The sequence below is a fragment of the Morus notabilis genome, unplaced genomic scaffold (assembly GCF_000414095.1).
Source record: "Morus notabilis unplaced genomic scaffold, ASM41409v2 Scaffold1436, whole genome shotgun sequence".
NCBI classification, from domain to species: domain Eukaryota; kingdom Viridiplantae; phylum Streptophyta; class Magnoliopsida; order Rosales; family Moraceae; genus Morus; species Morus notabilis.
Genome location: NW_010361010.1, coordinates 257,881 through 275,824, shown reverse-complemented (window position 1 = coordinate 275,824; position 17,944 = coordinate 257,881). Strand labels below are relative to the sequence as shown.

Below are 17,944 nucleotides of genomic sequence, written 5' to 3'. Positions count from 1 at the left end.
TGTTTTTTTTTTTTTTTTTTTTTTTTTTTTTTTTGGGTTAAAGCAAAAAGGCTCAAGGAAATATCAAAATTCAATCTTTTCCACAAAACCCTGATTTAGTTTGGATTTTCCTAGAAAATTTCTGTTTGGTAAATGCAATTGGGTTCTGGGATTTCGAAATGAAAAGTAAATTTAGTGCCTTTTGATTTTTTACTCTTTTTTTATTTATTTATTTAACAGAAGGCACTCTAAGTGTTCGATAAATTTCCCAAGTGAAATTACTGAAGTTTTCTTTGAGAATGGCTGGTGTTTGTTACTCATTTTTGTCCGGCTGTTTTTGGTTATGATGTGGATAATTATATGCCAACAATGTTTATCGACAATTCTGTTAGTTTATTTGTAAACTAGAGAAAGAGAGATAAACAGAATTATATGCCAACAATGTTTATTAACAATTCTGATAGTGTATTTGTAAAGAAGTGATAGAAAGAGAAACAGAATTATATGCCAACAATGTTTATTAACAATTCTGATAGTTTATTTGTAAACTAGAGAAAGAGAGAAACATGAAGAAAGGAATACACCCTCAGATGCAATGGGTCTCCGTCGTGACGGAGGACGGCAGATTGATGCACCTTATGGTGGCCAAAATACACCACGCCGGTCAAGTTTTCCACATGAAAGCGAAGCGCCAAATGGCTCAGAGCATTGGCCGGATCGCCAAGTTTAGGCAGCGTTATGGGATGGGAACTTCTGAGCAGGGAACTGCTGAAAAGCCCGAAAAATGATCTTGAAAAATGATTTTAGTAGAGAACCTTATACTTCTAGAAATGCCTGTGCTTTGAAATAAACACAAACCCCTTGAGTGCAATGAGGCACCCTCTTGTTTTCAATGTTCCATGGATGGTTTATTTCGAAGACTCGATTTTTTGTTTCTCAATTTGACATCATTACTTGAAGATGAGTTGATGCATTTCTTGGAACACTTGTTTAACAGATTTCAGTTATTTTTCATGTTGTTTACTTAGAATCCTGAAAGTTTACAATTTATATCCGTCGAGAATTTAGATGCTTATGCTTTGAAATGAACAGGCCTATAGATTGCAGTGAAGCATCTCTTGTTGTGATGTTCATTGGTTGGTTTATTTCAAAGACTAGATTTTCTGTTTGATTAATGTAAGTTACCAAATCTGAGTTTATACTTGAAGTGTCATATATTAGAAATTGGACTTCATGCGTTTCTCGGAACAAGACTCTTTTTTGACAGATTTAAGTTATTTTTCATGTTGTTGCTTTAGAATTCTGAAAGTTGATATCAGTAGAGAATATTAACCTTCCAGATAAAGTTTTAATTTATCATTGAATGCATATGGTTTGGAAGAACAGGCCTATTGAGTACAGTGAAGCACCTCTTGTTTTGATGTTCATTGGATTCTTTATTTTTAAGACAATTTGTTTGGTTCATATATGTTACTTGAAGGTTATCTATCAAGTTACAGAATTTGAGTTCATGCGTGGCTTAAAATGTAAATAGGTTCGAAATGTGGTGGTTTAAACTTTAGTAGCTCAAAATTTTTGTTAATCTATGATCGACAGCTAGCACTTGGAGTTTCTTTCTTCTCAAGCTTTGGTTCTTTTGTGCCGACACCGTTAATAGTGTTGAGCCTACACCATTAGAATTTTCAAACCATTTATAATGCAATTGATGTTTTGTGTTATGCACGGTTGTGTTTATCTTTAGTGATGGCGTGGAACTTTCAAGCCATGCAATGGATTTTGATAATTCCACAGCTGAGGACAGAGAAAAAAGAAGTAGAATCCAAGATAGAAAAGAGAGAATTAATAAGAGAAAGAGGACTACAAAAAGGAGGAAATAGGATCAGATGAGAGAAACAAGGGTTTATAAGAAAAGAAACAAATACTCTTTAAAATATACGGGTCTTGAATTTTTACTCCTTACACTAGATTAATATCTTTTAGTCAAATACATTTGTATTTTTACTCCTTACACTGGATTAATATCTTTTAGTCAAATACATTTGTCAAAAGGGTATTAATTAATAATAAAGAGTAAAAATTTAGAACAATGCATTCAAAGAGTGAGTTTACAAATTTTGTTGAGGGGTTTAAGAGGAGCAAAGAATTCAGTAAACACAAGTGTCATATTTATTATAGGAGGCAAACACTAAAGCATATCTAATACAAAGTAATTTAATTCTTAATATTTCAAATAATCTTAAGAGATAAACACAATCTTAAATGAATCTTAAAAGAAAACATAATTCTAAATTTTAAACTAGATATTGAAATGAACTAAATCCAAATCTCCATCACAATGTGTAAATTTATCAAGTTTATGGTTTCCATCCTTTACTATATTATGTTCAAGATTAGGAATGAATTTATAACCCCAGATTTCTAGGCTTGCAAGTTTAATCATGGCTTATGAAATTCTACCAAACTTGCTCTACCATGTGATGTGCATGATTTTACAGCACTATGCAAGTTATATTACACTTTATTTGGGGCTCAAACCTGATTAAACATGTTTGAGCCTTTACTTCTCCCACCCTTTTTGGACCAGAATCAGGCAAAAAGTTTTGTCATCACCGTCCATGTAGGATAATGAACTTCAGGTTTAACATATGAGCCTAAGAAAAAAGCATACCATTTTGAAACATTAAAAATAAGCCTGTACTAGTTTGGTCACACCATTAAACACACTTAATCATTTGTAATTTTGAAGTTACTAAAATACCATGTCTTCCATCCACCACATTAGTCCGCCATTAGTAACCCATGTAAAAAAAGCATGAACTACATTAAATTCTTCAAACAACAAAGAAAACATACTCCTATTTACCTTTATATATATGTATCATTACAAGGGCTTTTTGACTCTACTTGTGAATCTCAAAACAATGCTTGCCAATGCACAAACTACTATCTTGTTCATACTTCAACTCCTAATTCTGTTTGGTATAGTAGGAGGTTCAGAAACAACTCACGGGTTAGGCGCAAAAGACACCAAAGATAACTTGACCTCGTCGCCATGGCTAAGGAAAACAATGAAACCTCGAGACCCCGGATGCTGGAAACGGCCATGGATTTGTAACCAACCCGGAGAATGGCCTCCTACGAAGCAGTGCTGCAAAAACATTTGCGTCGATGTCGCTTCCGACCCTAACAACTGCGGTTTGTGTGGGGCTAGATGTCCCTTTACATGGCAATGTTGCCGTGGATTTTGTTCTAATACCAATATTAGTCCTCTCAATTGTGGCAAATGTGGAAACATATGCCCCATTGGAGTTCCTTGCTTCTTTGGCATGTGTGGCTATGCTCAGCCAACGCCTCCGTGGCCATTCCCACCCTTGCCTCCACTTCCGCCTCGACCACCATTCCCACCAAAGCCACCGATGCCACCATTTCCTCCGTTCCCACCAAAGCCACCGATGCCACCGATGCCACCATTTCCTCCGTTCCCACCAAAGCCACCAAAGCCACCGATGCCACCATTCCCACCAAAGCCACCAATGCCACCGAAACCCCCAATGCCACCAAAGCCCCCAATGCCGCCCATGCCACCAATGCCACCAATGCCCCCCCGCCCACCTACACCCCCGATGAGTGATCAGTGACCATGTTAATACACTGAATTTCTTTGTTGAACTCTTATCCTGCTTCTATATTTTCGCGTCATATTATTTTGGCCCTGCTTCTATATCTTCTTGTCGTTTTGTTTATGTCCTTTTTCCGAGTTCATCAAGTCGTTCGCTTTGTGTGTGTTAGAGATTTAGTCTGGAAAAAGGAAAATGGGAAACAAAAAGGAAGGAAGGAAAGAAGGAAAGTGTGTCATGTGTATTAGTAGTGATATTGGTATGTCTATGAAATCTATTAAATGGAACCATCTATTTGCTTGTTCCATCAAAAGTAATTATATTCATCATTTGTCTTTTAACTCCATGTCAATTATTCATTTATTTATTTATTTTAAAAAAAATTAGAGCAAGAGTTTTTTTTATTTGTTTTAAAAGCATTCTGGTTTTGGACTTTTTAGTCCTAATAATTTGAACTTCAAAGGTGGGGTCACTGATCAACTCATGATCATGAAATAGAACACGTTGAATGAATTCAAGAGCTTCATATGTTCTTTGCCTTCTACTTCTATTTCATACCAAAAACTTATTTCATACTCCATATAGTGTAACAATTTATATCACTTCTCTTCTGTTATGGGTTATATCAATTACACCAAAGCATTAAGGTAAAAAAAAAAAGAGAAAAGAGAGAGAGAGAGGAAAAGATCTTCATTTATGATCATCATGATCATTATCCTCATGTTCCATGTATCTTTTCTCGACTTTTTCAAGATTAGCTTCTCCTAAAGTGGCCTCTTCAGTGCCATCACATGCCTTGTCCGAGACCTGACTGGCCACTCCTTGCTCTGCCTCTCTTAGCTTCTGCTCGGCCGCCCTTTTGAATTCCTCAGCCGTGGAAGGCGCTCTTTCTTCCATTCCATGCCTGTTGTGATGATTCCCTTTGCTTTCTTGGCTGCTGCAATATCTCTAACATACCCAAAAGGCATAATTGGGCTTCACCCCAATTAGTAACATATGTTCATACATACATACAGATTTAATATTTTATAGATACATACACGAGAAATGTTAATATTATTCTGTCACTCTCTGCCTTCATTGTGTTTATGAACTTCACCGACATTATAAATTATTATCTAAATAGAAAATAAGAGTGAAATTGACGTGGCAATGCTACATAATGAGTAATGCTAACATTTCTCATACACACACAATCAATACTACCAAGTTCCTTTCTTTACCAAAAAATTCTATGAAGTAAAACTACCCTATCGGTATGAATCTATTCTAAATTCATGTGATGCCAGTTTTACATTTATTTTTTTTTTAATTTTAACATGATGCTAACAAGATCTAATATTTAGAAACATGAATTAACTGCGCGCTTAAAAGAAAAAGATGATTCTTTATATATACAAACTCAAAGGGTGCCTTTTATATGTAATACAATTTCCATAATTCCATACACAAGATTCCTATCTACGCTCATGATCACATAGATGACACATCATATAGGCATAAGAGCCAGCTATTCTAATTTGAGGAAATGGGTATTTATGTATGTGTACAAATTTCAAGGACAAGATTGCTTCTTTTAGGCTCATAAGAATATGTGACAAGTAGTAGACTAATTTTAGTTTGACGAAAATGCCTCTTGTAACTTATATATATATATATATATATGTCAGTTCATAACATTTACAGAAGCTAATTGCAATGCATGTAAACAATAATATTACTGAAAAAATAAAAAAAGAAAAAGAAAAATCATCTAGGCATTAAAAAAAAAACACAAAAGAGATATACCAAGAATATATGTTCTTTGTCAAATATTTTGACTAAACAAGAAGTAATCTAAAGATATACCAAGAATTAACTAACTTTGATGACTATTAATTACCTTGATGGGATTGTAAAGACATGGGGCAAAGGGCTTGATCAAGGACATACTTGAGAAGGTACTGTATTTGAGAAGAAAGATACAGCCACCCATTTTACTGAAACAAAAATAGCTAGAAAAGCTATTTCCGTATTGAAATTTTTAGGGTTTTTTTTTTTTTTTTTTTTTTTTTTAAAAAAGCTAAAAAAAAGTTTTTCGCTTTTAAATTTTTTTGGGTTTTTTTTTTTTTTTTTTTTTTTTTTTGCAGAGAATTTAAAGCGGTACTAGTAAAGTGTAGCTGAAGAAGTTGGGATCACAAAAGAATGTATGATGCAGCACGGCATTGGCAAGGAAAGGGATTGGACCACACGTGTCCTCTTGAGGAGGGCTTTATTGGGAAACCCACGTGGTGCTTTGTAGATTAGCTATTTAACCGTCTAGGGAGTTAATTTTTGAGTGAAAAATTAAAAAAAAAAAAAATTTATTTGAGTTTATATTTTTTTAAATTTGAATTCGAGTTTGAAATTAAAATTTGAGTTTAAGTTTTTTCTTCAAGTCGAGTTTAGAAACTCAAACTCAAGTTAATAAATAATATTTTTTTCTATTCTTAAAAATGCTATAACTTTTTTGTTTTAATTCTGATTGAGATGGTTTTTTTTTTTCTATGCGTTGATAATGAAAAGACGAATAAAATTAGACCCATATACCCTATTAAAATTTTTCATCAGCATTGAATTTTATTAAAATACTATCTAAATACAAATTCAAGTTTTGACTTACTCAAACACAAATTCAAAAAAGATTCTTATCTCAAACCATAACTCAAATGTACACAACTAAACACAAATTTAAGTTTCAACTTCAACTCAAATTATAATTCAAACTCAATTCAAAATCTACACACAAATTACTTAACTTAAAAACATCAAAACAACAAGCCAGTTATGCCACGGCTTTTGCCAAAAAAAGAATTGGCAGTTATATATAAATAATGATACGATAATGATTTTGTCTTTCCTTCTTTTTCAATTTGATTAATATTTCCTTGAGAATATTGTTGAGCTTAATGAACCTGCATTTTTACCCTTATTTTTATTTTTAATTAATATATGAAAGGTCTATTTTTATATATAAGTGTTATAATATTTTTTATAACATTAATGTCTAGTTGAATTTTCAAATTTAGCAACTAATAAATAATTGTGTAGAAAAGTAATATAGAAAATAATAGTGCAGAACTATAAAAGATATAAGAAATTGATATCGTAGTTCGGTGCGCACACTCACATTTACGGAGCCACGTTTAAACAGTGAACAATTCACTAAGATCAATGATTACAAATATCAAGACGGCCTTACACACTCAAAGACTTCATTTTTAACAATATTATTGTTGTGTGGAATCTTCTTAGAGGCCTTATTCCGCAAGCACTACTCGTTTTTTAAAAATCTTCTCCCAAAAGACAACTTCTTCTCTCAATGAACAATCTTTTTGCATTTTCACTCGAACACTATTTTTTTCACAGAATTTTTCTGCAGATGTTTCACACAAAACTCACATACATGCAGCACATACTTTCCAGGATGATGCCCCCTCCATCATAGTCCACGGCATCATCTTACTTTCCACATAAACCGCCCTCTACAAGGCAAGTTCTCCCCCAACGGATTCTTTCCATAAACAGAGCCAATTAATCAGCCGAAGTCAACCATATAAATTATCATTCCATATCAGCAAAATCATTCTAAATCTAGAGCAACTAACCAGAAATGGAATTCCCATAATTGACCACAACACCAATTGCCACATACTTGTTTTTTTGAATTCATACAACCTTTTACCAACAAATTATACTTATTACTAAAGGAGGTAGGAAAGGACTTTCTGATTTTGCTCCTGTTTCTTTCTGTTCAACCATTTTTTATACCGTATGTGTCCTTTTGAGTGTTTTTACTGTTTTACCCTCGGTTTTATTTTGCTTCTGTGTTTTTTTCTTGGTATTTTAGTCATTTAGTTTAGTCCTCTTTCTTTTACCGTTTCCAATGTCTGACCTTTGCTATTCCTTTCCCTGGAGCCTTTTCTTCTCTCACATTTTGTTCCATTTTTTTTGCCATTGAAGCTTTTATGCTTCGTCTCTCTTTTTTGTCGGTGGTGGATTCTTACAGAAATGCTTACTGAGGCTTCTGGGCTTTTCTTCTCCCTCTTACGCTTTCTTTGATTGTTTGGCTTAAATCGAAGGTTCATCGTAGAAGCTCTGGGTTTTTCTCTCTGTTTTTTTTTCTCTTTCTGCCTCTCAAGCAATTTTCTCTCCTCTGTCATCCCCGATCCTTACCTCTGCACCACCACTACTGTCGCCGTTAGCCCTTCTTTGATCACGATCGGATGTGGCTCAATGACAAGGTTTTAATTTTCTTTCCTTTTTTCCATTTCATTTCTGTGATTTCATTCTTCGTGTTTTTGCTTTCCTTGGAAGAACAATTTTTTTTCTTCTCTGAATTCTTTGTTTGGCAAACCGTAGAAAATTTTCACTACTCTTTCTCTCCACTTAGCAAAATAAGTACATAACTTTAAAAAAAAAATTGTGTTTTTCTCTGTGTCTATGCTTTTGATATAGTGTGATTCACGATTTGCCGAGCTTCATTTAGCTCGAGGTCTAAAGTACACGTGAAGATCTGGGTTGTCTTCTTCGCCTCCACTATTTCTGCTCAACTTTCAGTAAGTTTTTTTTTTCTTTTTTTTTTAATAAAACTGTTAGTGGTGTGCTTTAATTTTTTTTTTTTTTAGTTTTCTGCATTTCAGGCATGCTTAATATTCTTTGTCCATATGTTCTTAATTTTTTGTTTTTTTGTTCCTTTGATTCTTTGCTGATAAATGTTGTTGTCATTAGGAATTTTGCTACGGATTATTGTGGGTTTTCGGCGATTTTTTTTCCGTTCCCTTTCTTCTTTCCCCTCTTCTCTTCAGCCATTTTTTGTTTCTTCGTTCCTTTGATTCTTTGCTTATCATTTTGTGTTGTTGTCATTAGGAATTTTACTATGGGTTATTGTGGGTTTCCAGCGGTTTCCCAACCCCCATTCCTTTCTTCTGTCCCCTCTTCTCTTAGGCCATTGATCTGGAATTTACATGGGTTTTTTCTATGTTCTTACGAGAGTGAATGTTCTGGAATGCATATTTTGTGTTATGTGCCTTTTTCCCCCTTCTTTTTGCCGAACCTCTGTTGTTTCTGATCTACTCTTTTGATTTGGGAATTGTTCCTAAATCAAATTTTTTCTACATTTAATGGTTAGCTAATCTGTAGTGCTGATTTGTGATATCTATGATCTTGCTTTGTACTTTTGTCTTGATGATCTGTGGCTTTTCTGTTGTAGATGCATTAAATGAGCTAGGGATTTTTTCCTCTTTTACTATCTGGAATATGCAACGTATTGTCGATGTTTCTCTTGGTTGATTATGCTTTGATTTTTTCCTTAATTTTTTTCTCATACATTTGTTACTTGCATTATTTTTTCTCTTTTTTTTCCTTCCTCAGTATTTGTCCACCGACTTAATTGTATTATATGTGATGTTCTCATTGGTTATCTTAGTCTTTATATATGTGTAAAATACTATTGTCGTAGGTTAATTTATTGTCTGTCCTTTCTTCTCTTACACCTGACATCGTTCCCTTTCTACCTCAGTGTTGATCACTTACTACCTTTCTTTACCTTGCCCTATTTACTGCTCCATTGTCTTAATTCTGTCTTTTTCCTTCCTCTTTGGTTGGCTGACATTGGTTACTTAGGGCAGTGCTCACAATATCTCAGGTACTATTAATGATTTCTGTCTGGATATTTTAATTGTTCTTTGTTAATGCTGAGTGTTCTGGTTTGTTCTATTGTTACCGCTATGTGTCATTTCCTATAGTGCTTAGAAAAATTAATTCCTATTCATTGTCAATAAATCTTAATGATCTATAGTTGTCTTCTTTTGTGTTCTTAATTTATTTCACAATAGTATATATAGTGGTTTATTTTTACATAACATATTTCTTATGTTTAATCGATTTTACTGTATGGCAATGCTTATTACAATTATTTTATATCTGCTTACTGCTATTTGACATATTTAGAAATTGTTATAAATGTACTTCTTAGTCATGTGGATTTTGTCTTTGCATTCTGATTTTGTTCGTAGTTTTTTATTATAATTGTCAAAATATGCTCTTTTTTCCTTTTTTTTTTTTACTTGGCATAACCTTTTTCAGATTTTGGCTGTGCTATTTTATCTTCGCCTACTTATTGTTCAATCTTTTAAATTTTGTCTCTTATGCGTGGATTTGGGTAGCTAATATTCTCTGTTTAAGGCAGTTTTGACACCGTTGCAGGTACTGTTCATGATTCTTCTTTATATATTTGCTGTTATTGGATATATTAGTTTCCTGTGCTGCTATTAGTTTTTATTGTTTGTTATGATGCTGGAAAAAACCTGTTTTTGTTGTTATGATTGCGTTCTCCTTTGTTTTGTTAGCATATAGTAATGATATATTGAATATGTTTTCATCTGTTTTATAGTCACATATATATGAATGCAGTTATTTTTGCCTAGCATATTCTATCTTTATTTAGCTTTCGTAAGTGACAATAATCATTATAATCAGTTTTGGTCTTTTTAATTCCATGTAATCTATGTAAAAATTACTGTCAGTAACTCTTTCTTGTTTGGATTTTGGTTTTCTGTATCTTCTTTAACCAGAATAGCCCAAATGTTCTTCTCCTTTTCTTTTTTTCTTCTTTTCGTGTGTGGCAATGATGATCAAAAATAACTTTGGCCTCTGTAATTTTGATGAATCTGTCCAAAAATTGCCGTGAATAAGCTCTTTTTATTTGAGTTTTGATTTTGCTTATTCTCTTGACCAAAACAATTTAAATGCTTTTTTTTGTCTCCTTTAATCCAAGTACATCGCATTTTCAATGCCTATTCCAATTTCATCTATTATTCTTTATTGGATTTTCCCATATTGCTTTTCTTGTCATCTAATTTACCTCATTTTCAATAAACAAGTAACATGATTGTCACTCTTTTGGTCTCTATTATTTTTTTTAACATCATTTTGATCTTTTGGTATCTGTGTTTTAAAATTTTGATTCAAAATCTTACTTTTTCCCGTGCCATCTTTTCCCCTGTTTCTTCTCCCTTTGTTTTATAAAAGCTCTTTGATCTTTGTCTTGCCTTACGATCTCCCAATGTGTTTTTCTTCTTTATGTTTCATTTTTCTCTCTGTTGTCAGCTTCAGCTTCTCTGATTATTTTATTATTTTGATCCAAAAAGAACCTGATCACTACTTAGGTATTTCAGCCCTCCCCCAAAAATAACAACATCAACTCCAAGACCAATCGACCCGCAAACATCGAATCCAAAAAAATTAGCCACAAGGTAAAATATATTCATTAACCTTTTAAACCTATATTTATCCATAACCTTTTAAACATATATTTATCCATAATCTTTTGAACATATATTTCAATAACATTTTCTCATTTTCAGTTCTCGGTCAAAAGAAGTAGAACAGTAAAAAAAAAAACATCAAAGGACTAAGTAACATAACTACTTTTAAATTAAGACATTTATAATATCCTCAATTACTAATACTTCTTCAAAATTTCCATTTTGCAGCTGAAAAAGAAAGAAGACCACAACAAAAAATAGACATGGCAGCTCAAATACGCTGTATAGTACTGTACTATCACAATCACATATCTATTGTATGATACAAAGTTATGTAAACGTACAAACAAATTCATATAGTGATGTGTAATTATACTATCACAAACACATATTTTTTATACAATGTAAAATTATTATCCGACTATCACAACCAGAGATCTTTTATATATACAAAGTTATTACCCCTCGCAACGTGAGGGTACAAAACTAGTTTACTAACTAAGAAAAGTCCTAACAATATCTATTTAATTAACATAATTATTTAACTAAAAAGTATATTAATATAAAAATCCAGAGTCATACGTAGTTTTATCTCCTTTCTCCTTAATTCTTTTCTGATGATGGACTGTCTATTCTTTTCCTTTTGAGTAGTTAGGTCTCGTTCGAGTTGAAAATTTAAGTTAAAAGTGATTTTATGTGAAAAAAAATATTATAATAAAAAAATTTAAATATAAATTTTTGTGAGAAGAAACGCTATGGTAAAACTCGTTATAATTCAAACTAGGGAAAAGAATGATAAATTATTTTCATTCTCATAATTGGAATAATACCTCACGTGAGATTGACATGATCTTATTCATTCAATTTTAAATGAAGGCCATCAATTTGACCAATTTTGTCATTAAATCCAGAATTCGTAAACGTAATTGTCCAATTTGAAAAATCAAAAATCGAACTCACTTATGAAAAAGTTCGTGGATTATTATCATAAATTACTATTTTTTCTATGTTTCTTACTGATTTTCTACTATATTGTTGATTTCCTACCAATTAAATTGTTGATTTTGTCAAATATCATTTTGATTCTCTATTGTATTGTGAGAATTCTTTCTTTGTAATATTGTGGATGACCTTTACGGTCTTATTTATTTTACTGATTCAAATTTAGAATTTGAGTTTTATTATAGTAAAAAATTCTTTAAAATAGTCACATCTAATTTTTTTAATACAATAAAAAACTCGAAAATAAAGTTAGATTTTAATTTGAATTTAAAATTTAAATCAGTGAATTAAACATTATTTTGTCTCTCTCAGAATTCTTCATCAATCGCAGAGATTTTTTTGAAAAATCTACTTATATGTTTGATTGTTGGTGCGCCTTTAATTTTCTATTATTGAAACTTGCTCATATATTTTCTTTTTGAAAAGGAAACTTTGTTCATAGGTCATTTACGTCAGTATTAGTGTCATAATTAGTGTGTGTATTTTCTCAATTTTATATTACAATTTTACCCTTCTAAAAAATTAATACAATCTAAAAGAAATCCTAAAAGAAAAAAAAAACCTGAAAATAAAATAGTCAACAACCAAACCTTCAGTAGTCAAACGTGACGTGGCACTTAGTGTACGTGTACGCTTAGTGAAAGCACAAAACGCTGAAGTCCTTTCTTGGTACCACTGTCGTTTTTTCTCAGGTTTAGGGTTTTTCTGGAACATCCATTTTTGCAGTGGCAGTCTCTCTCTCACCTCACTCTGCGACGTCTATGGAGTCCAACAGTAGGGACGCCTCTGCGATTCTCCGCGAAATCGAAGCTCTGAAGGCGACGAGGAACGAGATAGACAGCAAAATTTCAGCCCTCGAAGCTCAGCTCCGAGAAATTAAGCTTCAGAATGGGAACGACAATGGCGTTTTGAATAACGGCTCTTGTCCTCCAATATCTGGCCTTGACTCTGGTTTCGGTCACGGTTTGACTCCCCAGATGATATACCGATACAGTCGCCACCTCTTGCTTCCTTCTTTTGGTGTCCAAGGTTCTTGCTTTCATCATTTTCTTAAATTAGCTAGAAGTTTTACGCGTGTTTTATGTTTATGTTTAGAAGTTAGGAATATGAAATTTGTCTGTTTTGAATTGACTTTAATACAAAGTTACATTTTTTTTTTTTTTTTTGTATTTCTAAAGCGGGTTATTTTTAATTTTGTTGTAGTACAGTTAATTCACCAATTCAACCCGTGAAAACTATCAGAAATAAAAGATATCTTCTATTGTAATTTCAAAAGTATGCAACTCTTTTGCTTCTGAAATGGGTGTTTTCTAATTTGTCTGTTTTGAATTGAATTTAACACGAGGCTTTAGTTTCCAATGCACGGTGCTTCAGTAATTTTTTTGTTTTTTTAATTCTAAAGTGGGTAATTGTTAATTTATTGTAGTGTAATATTGTCCTATTTGACCACTTCAGCTCATGAAAATTGAAAGCTATTAGAACAAGTTTTTCTTTTGGTCATTTTTAAAGTGTGTAATCTTTAATTTTGTTGGGAACTTTTTAGTTGTCCTCCACTTTTGTTGAAGTTCACCAATTAAGCACATGAAACTTATGTGGGGAAAAGGCCTTTTGTTGTGTTTGTAGTTTCAGCTCATGAAAATTGAAAGCTATTAGAACAAGTTTTTCTTTTGGTCATTTTTAAAGTGTGTAATCTTTAATTTTGTTGGGAACTTTTTAGTTGTCCTCCACTTTTGTTGAAGTTCACCAATTAAGCACATGAAACTTATGTGGGGAAAAGGCCTTTTGTTGTGTTTGTAGTTTCAGCTCATGAAAATTGAAAGCTATTAGAACAAGTTTTTCTTTTGGTCATTTTTAAAGTGTGTAATCTTTAATTTTGTTGGGAACTTTTTAGTTGTCCTCCACTTTTGTTGAAGTTCACCAATTAAGCACATGAAATAATTTATTGTAGTGTAATATTGTCCTATTTGACCACTTCAGCTCATGAAAATTGAAAGCTATTAGAACAAGTTTTTCTTTTGGTCATTTTTAAAGTGTGTAATCTTTAATTTTGTTGGGAACTTTTTAGTTGTCCTCCACTTTTGTTGAAGTTCACCAATTAAGCACATGAAACTTATGTGGGGAAAAGGCCTTTTGTTGTGTTTGTAGTTTCTAAAATGGGTGGTTTTTAATTTTGTTGTAGGGCAGTCAAATCTCTTAAAGTCATCAATTTTGGTGGTTGGAGCTGGCGGGTTGGGCTCCCCGGCACTGCTATATCTCGCAGCTTGTGGTGTTGGTAAAGTTTCTCACTCTCGAGGATTTAATAGCATTATGTCTATACATTTTATGTATTTCTTCAGTTGACCTTTTTCTAGATTATTATGTACTGATTTCTTTCAAGACTCTTTTTGCAGGACGGTTGGGAATTGTGGATCATGATGTGGTTGAGCTTAATAACATGCACAGGCAGGTACAAATTGGCAACCTGCTAATACTATTGTAATGCTACATTAAATATTTTTGATGTGTTAAAGTGAGTGTATGGATGTTTTCTTGGTCGTTTAGATAAAAACATCTTCACTTGCTCTTAAAGGTTTATACAAGTGAAGAATTTAGATTTATTATTTCTTTCTGTTATTAAACTATTGCCGTTATAGTTTTTGACATAGTTCATTATAAGTTTACCTTTTCCCGGTTCCCATTTAAGTGACAGATTTGCTGAATATCTAACTTGGTACTTTCTGTTTTATGCCTTAGATTACTCACAATAGCGAACTTGTATTTTCTCTTTTATGACTTAGATTATCCACAATAGCTAACTTGTACTCTCTTTTATGTCTTAGATTATTCACACTGAAGAATATATTGGTCAGCCAAAAGTAAAATCAGCTGCTGCTGCTTGCCTCTCGTATGTTTCTCTATGATTATTATTCGTTTACGTTTGATTGAGTAAATACTTTGAGGTTTTCTAAAAAGTCTTTTCTAGAGTTTTCTCTTTGCATTTGCTTGCATGTTTCTAACATGTCTTTGTATCTAGGATCAACTCCACTATCAAAATTGTGGAACACAAAGAAGCTTTACTCGCATCAAATGCTTTGGAAATTTTGAGCCAGTATCCTTTTATGTTATATACTTGAATTGCTACTGCTCTCACTACTGTTGTTGGCGGAGTTCCAAACATTTGAAACTCGTGATTTCCATCACTGTTGACATTGACCAGATATGATATAGTAGTCGATGCAACTGATAATGCTCCTAGTCGATACATGATTAGTGATTGCTGCGTGGTATTGGGGAAGGTAATTTTCCCTCCTTTTTTGGTGGTCTTCTAAAGGCGCTCTGTTGATTTACCTTTTGTTGTGTAGCTTTATTCTGGAATCATCAAGGTTGTTCTTTGTTTTGTTTTTTTTTGAACATCAATAGAAAAGAAATAAATAGTCAAAGATGCAGAATCTCGATTGTGGTTGTAAAGTTTGTGACATCAGTTATTATAGCTGCTCTTGTAACATGATTAGAAAATGTATTATGTCGAATTATCTTCCTTTAATATTAATTGGTAAAATTTCTATTGCATGCAGCCTCTCGTCTCTGGTGCCGCTGTTGGATTGGAAGGTCAGGTATAGGTCGCTTAAAATTTCATACTTTGTTTTGACTCTGTTTTGACCCATGATGTCTTCGATTATAAACGAGGATTGTGCTTTAACTATAATTACTGCGTATGTTTAATTAAAAAATTATTAATGTCCACTCTTTCATTTATACTTTGCAGCTTACAGTTTACAATTACAACGGCGGTCCATGCTACAGATGCTTATTTCCAACTCCGCCACCTTCAACAGCATGCCAAAGATGTTCTGACAGTGGCGTACTTGGAGTTGGTGAGTCAAATTGATTGTTTATGAGAAGTCCTGACGGTATTTTGCATATTCAATATATATGTTCTGTTCTTAATAAAGGAAGATGCTGAAATTATATCTTAATTGTTGCCCTAGTTATACGGAAAGAGTTAGGCAAAGGTGTATAAGTGGATTCCTCTAATAATCAGTAGTGGAATATAATGATAGCAAGATGATTTCCAACTTGATGACTAGTGCGGAAGAAATTGAGACAAGAAAATCTCAAATGATTTCCAACTTGAGTTGAGTTTGAGTTATAACATGAGTTGAAGTTGTAACTTGAGTTTGTGTTTAGTTGTGTACATTTGAGTTATAGTTTGAGATAAGAATTTTTTTGAGTTTGTATTTGAGTGAGTCAAAACTTGAATTTGTATTTAGATGGTATTTTAATAAAAACTCAATGCTGATGAAAAATTTTAATAGGGTATATGGGTGGGGTTTTATTCGTCTTTTTGTTGTCAACGCATAGAAAAAAAAAATCATCTCAATCAGAATTAAAACGAAAAGTTATAGCATTTTTAAGAATAAAAAAAATATTGTTCATTAATTTGAGTTTGAGTTTCTGAACTTGAGTTGAAGGGGAAACTTGAACTTGAGTTTTAGTCCCAAACTCGAGTTCAAACTTTAAAGAACATGAACTTGAATAAAGTTGTAACTCGAGTTGCATTTTTTTGAGTTTTGTTGGTTGCCGAACAGCCCCTAGGATTTTCAACATCATTCATTTGTTATTTGAACCTAACTTGGTAGATATATTTTATTTCATATTGTGTAAATAAGTGGTTTTTATATTTTCTTTGTTTATTTCAGTTCCTGGTGTCATTGGCTGTCTTCAAGCTCTAGAGGCTATTAAGATTGCGAGTGCAATTGGTGAACCTCTCTCAAGAAGGATGCTTCTATTTGATGCATTGTCAGGGCGCATGAGAATTGTATGTTTTTAATTATTTCTTTATTCTATGTGAATGCTTTCCAGTGGTATTAATAGAGAAAATATGGAATCTTGAACCATTGAGATAGGTGTGGTAAATGCTTAAGTACAGCTTAACTGAATGGCTTGCTCGATATGTTGTGTTGATGGGGTTTTGTCCAAGTGGCTTAACTTAATCCGCGTGTATTCTAAGTAATGGACTTGGAAGTCGGGTCGATGTGTTGCATTTATGTCTGGCATATTCTCCTCCATTTCAGGTCAAGATTCGTGGGAGGTCATTGCAATGCGAAGTCTGTGGCGAAAACACAACATTCTCCAAGCAACAATTTCAGGAATTTGATTATGAAAAATTCACTCAGACTCCACTGTCTCCGGTATTACTCCGTTACTAAACTCGTGTACTATTTTCACTGAAAATTTTGTTGCGATGAGAGATTGAAAACTCTTTTTTCTGTTTTTTTCAACAACTCAATTACAGGTCTTCAATTTTTGCAGGCACCTTTGAAGCTGAACCTGCTCCAGGCAGATTCCAGAATAAGCGGCAAGGAGTTTAAGGAGAGAATTGATAATGAGGAGGCACACGTATTGGTCGACGTTCGTCCAGAACACCATTTCAAGATTGTTTCTCTTCCAAGATCCTTGAACATCCCACTCCCAAGTTTAGAGGCCAGACTAGCTGAGATCTCTTCAGCTTTAGAGAAAAAAGAAGATGAAACAAATTCTGGTTCAGGTGCCCAATTATATGTAGTGTGTAGAAGGGGTAATGACTCTCAAAGGGCTGTTCAGTATCTGCACAAGATGGGTTTCACTTCAGCAAAGGATATCATTGGTGGGATCGAAGGCTGCGCCCGAGATGTGGACCCCAACTTGCCTATGTATTAGCAAATGGTACTTATTGTGTCATAAGTCTTTTATGCTTTTGAGGGTTACAAATTACAATACTTAGTTTCATATTTGCTTTGTATTAACAAGGAAGAAATGAATTATTAGTGGGTTTTGGTATACTAATTTTTGCGCAGATGTGCTTATTATGGCACTTGTTAATCTTTATTACTTTGAGCGTTGCAATAGGTTTTTGTTCTTCAATTTCACATTTGCATGTTTGAACACAAGGAATTATAAGCAGTTTTGGTATACGATTTTTTTTTTTTTTTGTCCGCCCGCTTTTTGCCATTTTTAAGGTGTAATGATTAACATTGATTCTCCTTTGGACGTTTAGATTAGTGTTTCTAAGACCTCAAGAAAAAAAAAGGAAAAAAACTT

General features: G+C 33.1%; 3 protein-coding genes across 4 annotated transcripts in view; 2 read left to right on the top strand and 1 right to left on the bottom strand.

Moving 5' to 3' along the window:
• Nucleotides 1-991, top strand: part of LOC21395682 — a 1,557-nt gene extending 566 nt beyond the window's left edge. Inside the window, exon 2 of one of the 2 annotated variants that reach the window (XM_024165438.1) lies at nt 516-991. In XM_024165438.1, coding sequence (XP_024021206.1) covers nt 546-767 — 222 coding nt within the window. In that variant the 5' untranslated portion in view covers nt 516-545 and the 3' untranslated portion in view covers nt 768-991. The remainder of the gene's footprint in view (nt 1-515) is intronic. The other variant, XM_010097812.2, reaches the window with a different exon arrangement.
• Nucleotides 992-4,134: 3,143 nt separating this feature from the next.
• On the bottom strand, nt 4,135-5,632 carry LOC21395680. Its single transcript, XM_010097810.2, has 2 exons — nt 5,479-5,632; nt 4,135-4,544 (listed from the first exon to the last, which is right to left on the bottom strand). Exons 1-2 carry the CDS (start codon nt 5,569-5,571, stop codon nt 4,287-4,289), a joined length of 351 nt encoding a protein of 116 aa, XP_010096112.1. The 5' UTR covers nt 5,572-5,632; the 3' UTR covers nt 4,135-4,286.
• Nucleotides 5,633-12,544: 6,912 nt separating this feature from the next.
• On the top strand, nt 12,545-17,685 carry LOC21395679 (adenylyltransferase and sulfurtransferase MOCS3). Its single transcript, XM_010097809.2, has 11 exons — nt 12,545-12,913; nt 14,064-14,156; nt 14,275-14,330; nt 14,704-14,768; nt 14,898-14,972; nt 15,081-15,159; nt 15,439-15,477; nt 15,630-15,738; nt 16,564-16,682; nt 16,939-17,055; nt 17,177-17,685. The coding sequence occupies exons 1-11, from the start codon at nt 12,646-12,648 to the stop codon at nt 17,561-17,563; spliced, it is 1,407 nt and encodes a 468-aa protein (XP_010096111.1). The 5' UTR covers nt 12,545-12,645; the 3' UTR covers nt 17,564-17,685.
• The last annotated feature ends 259 nt before the right edge of the window (nt 17,686-17,944 follow it).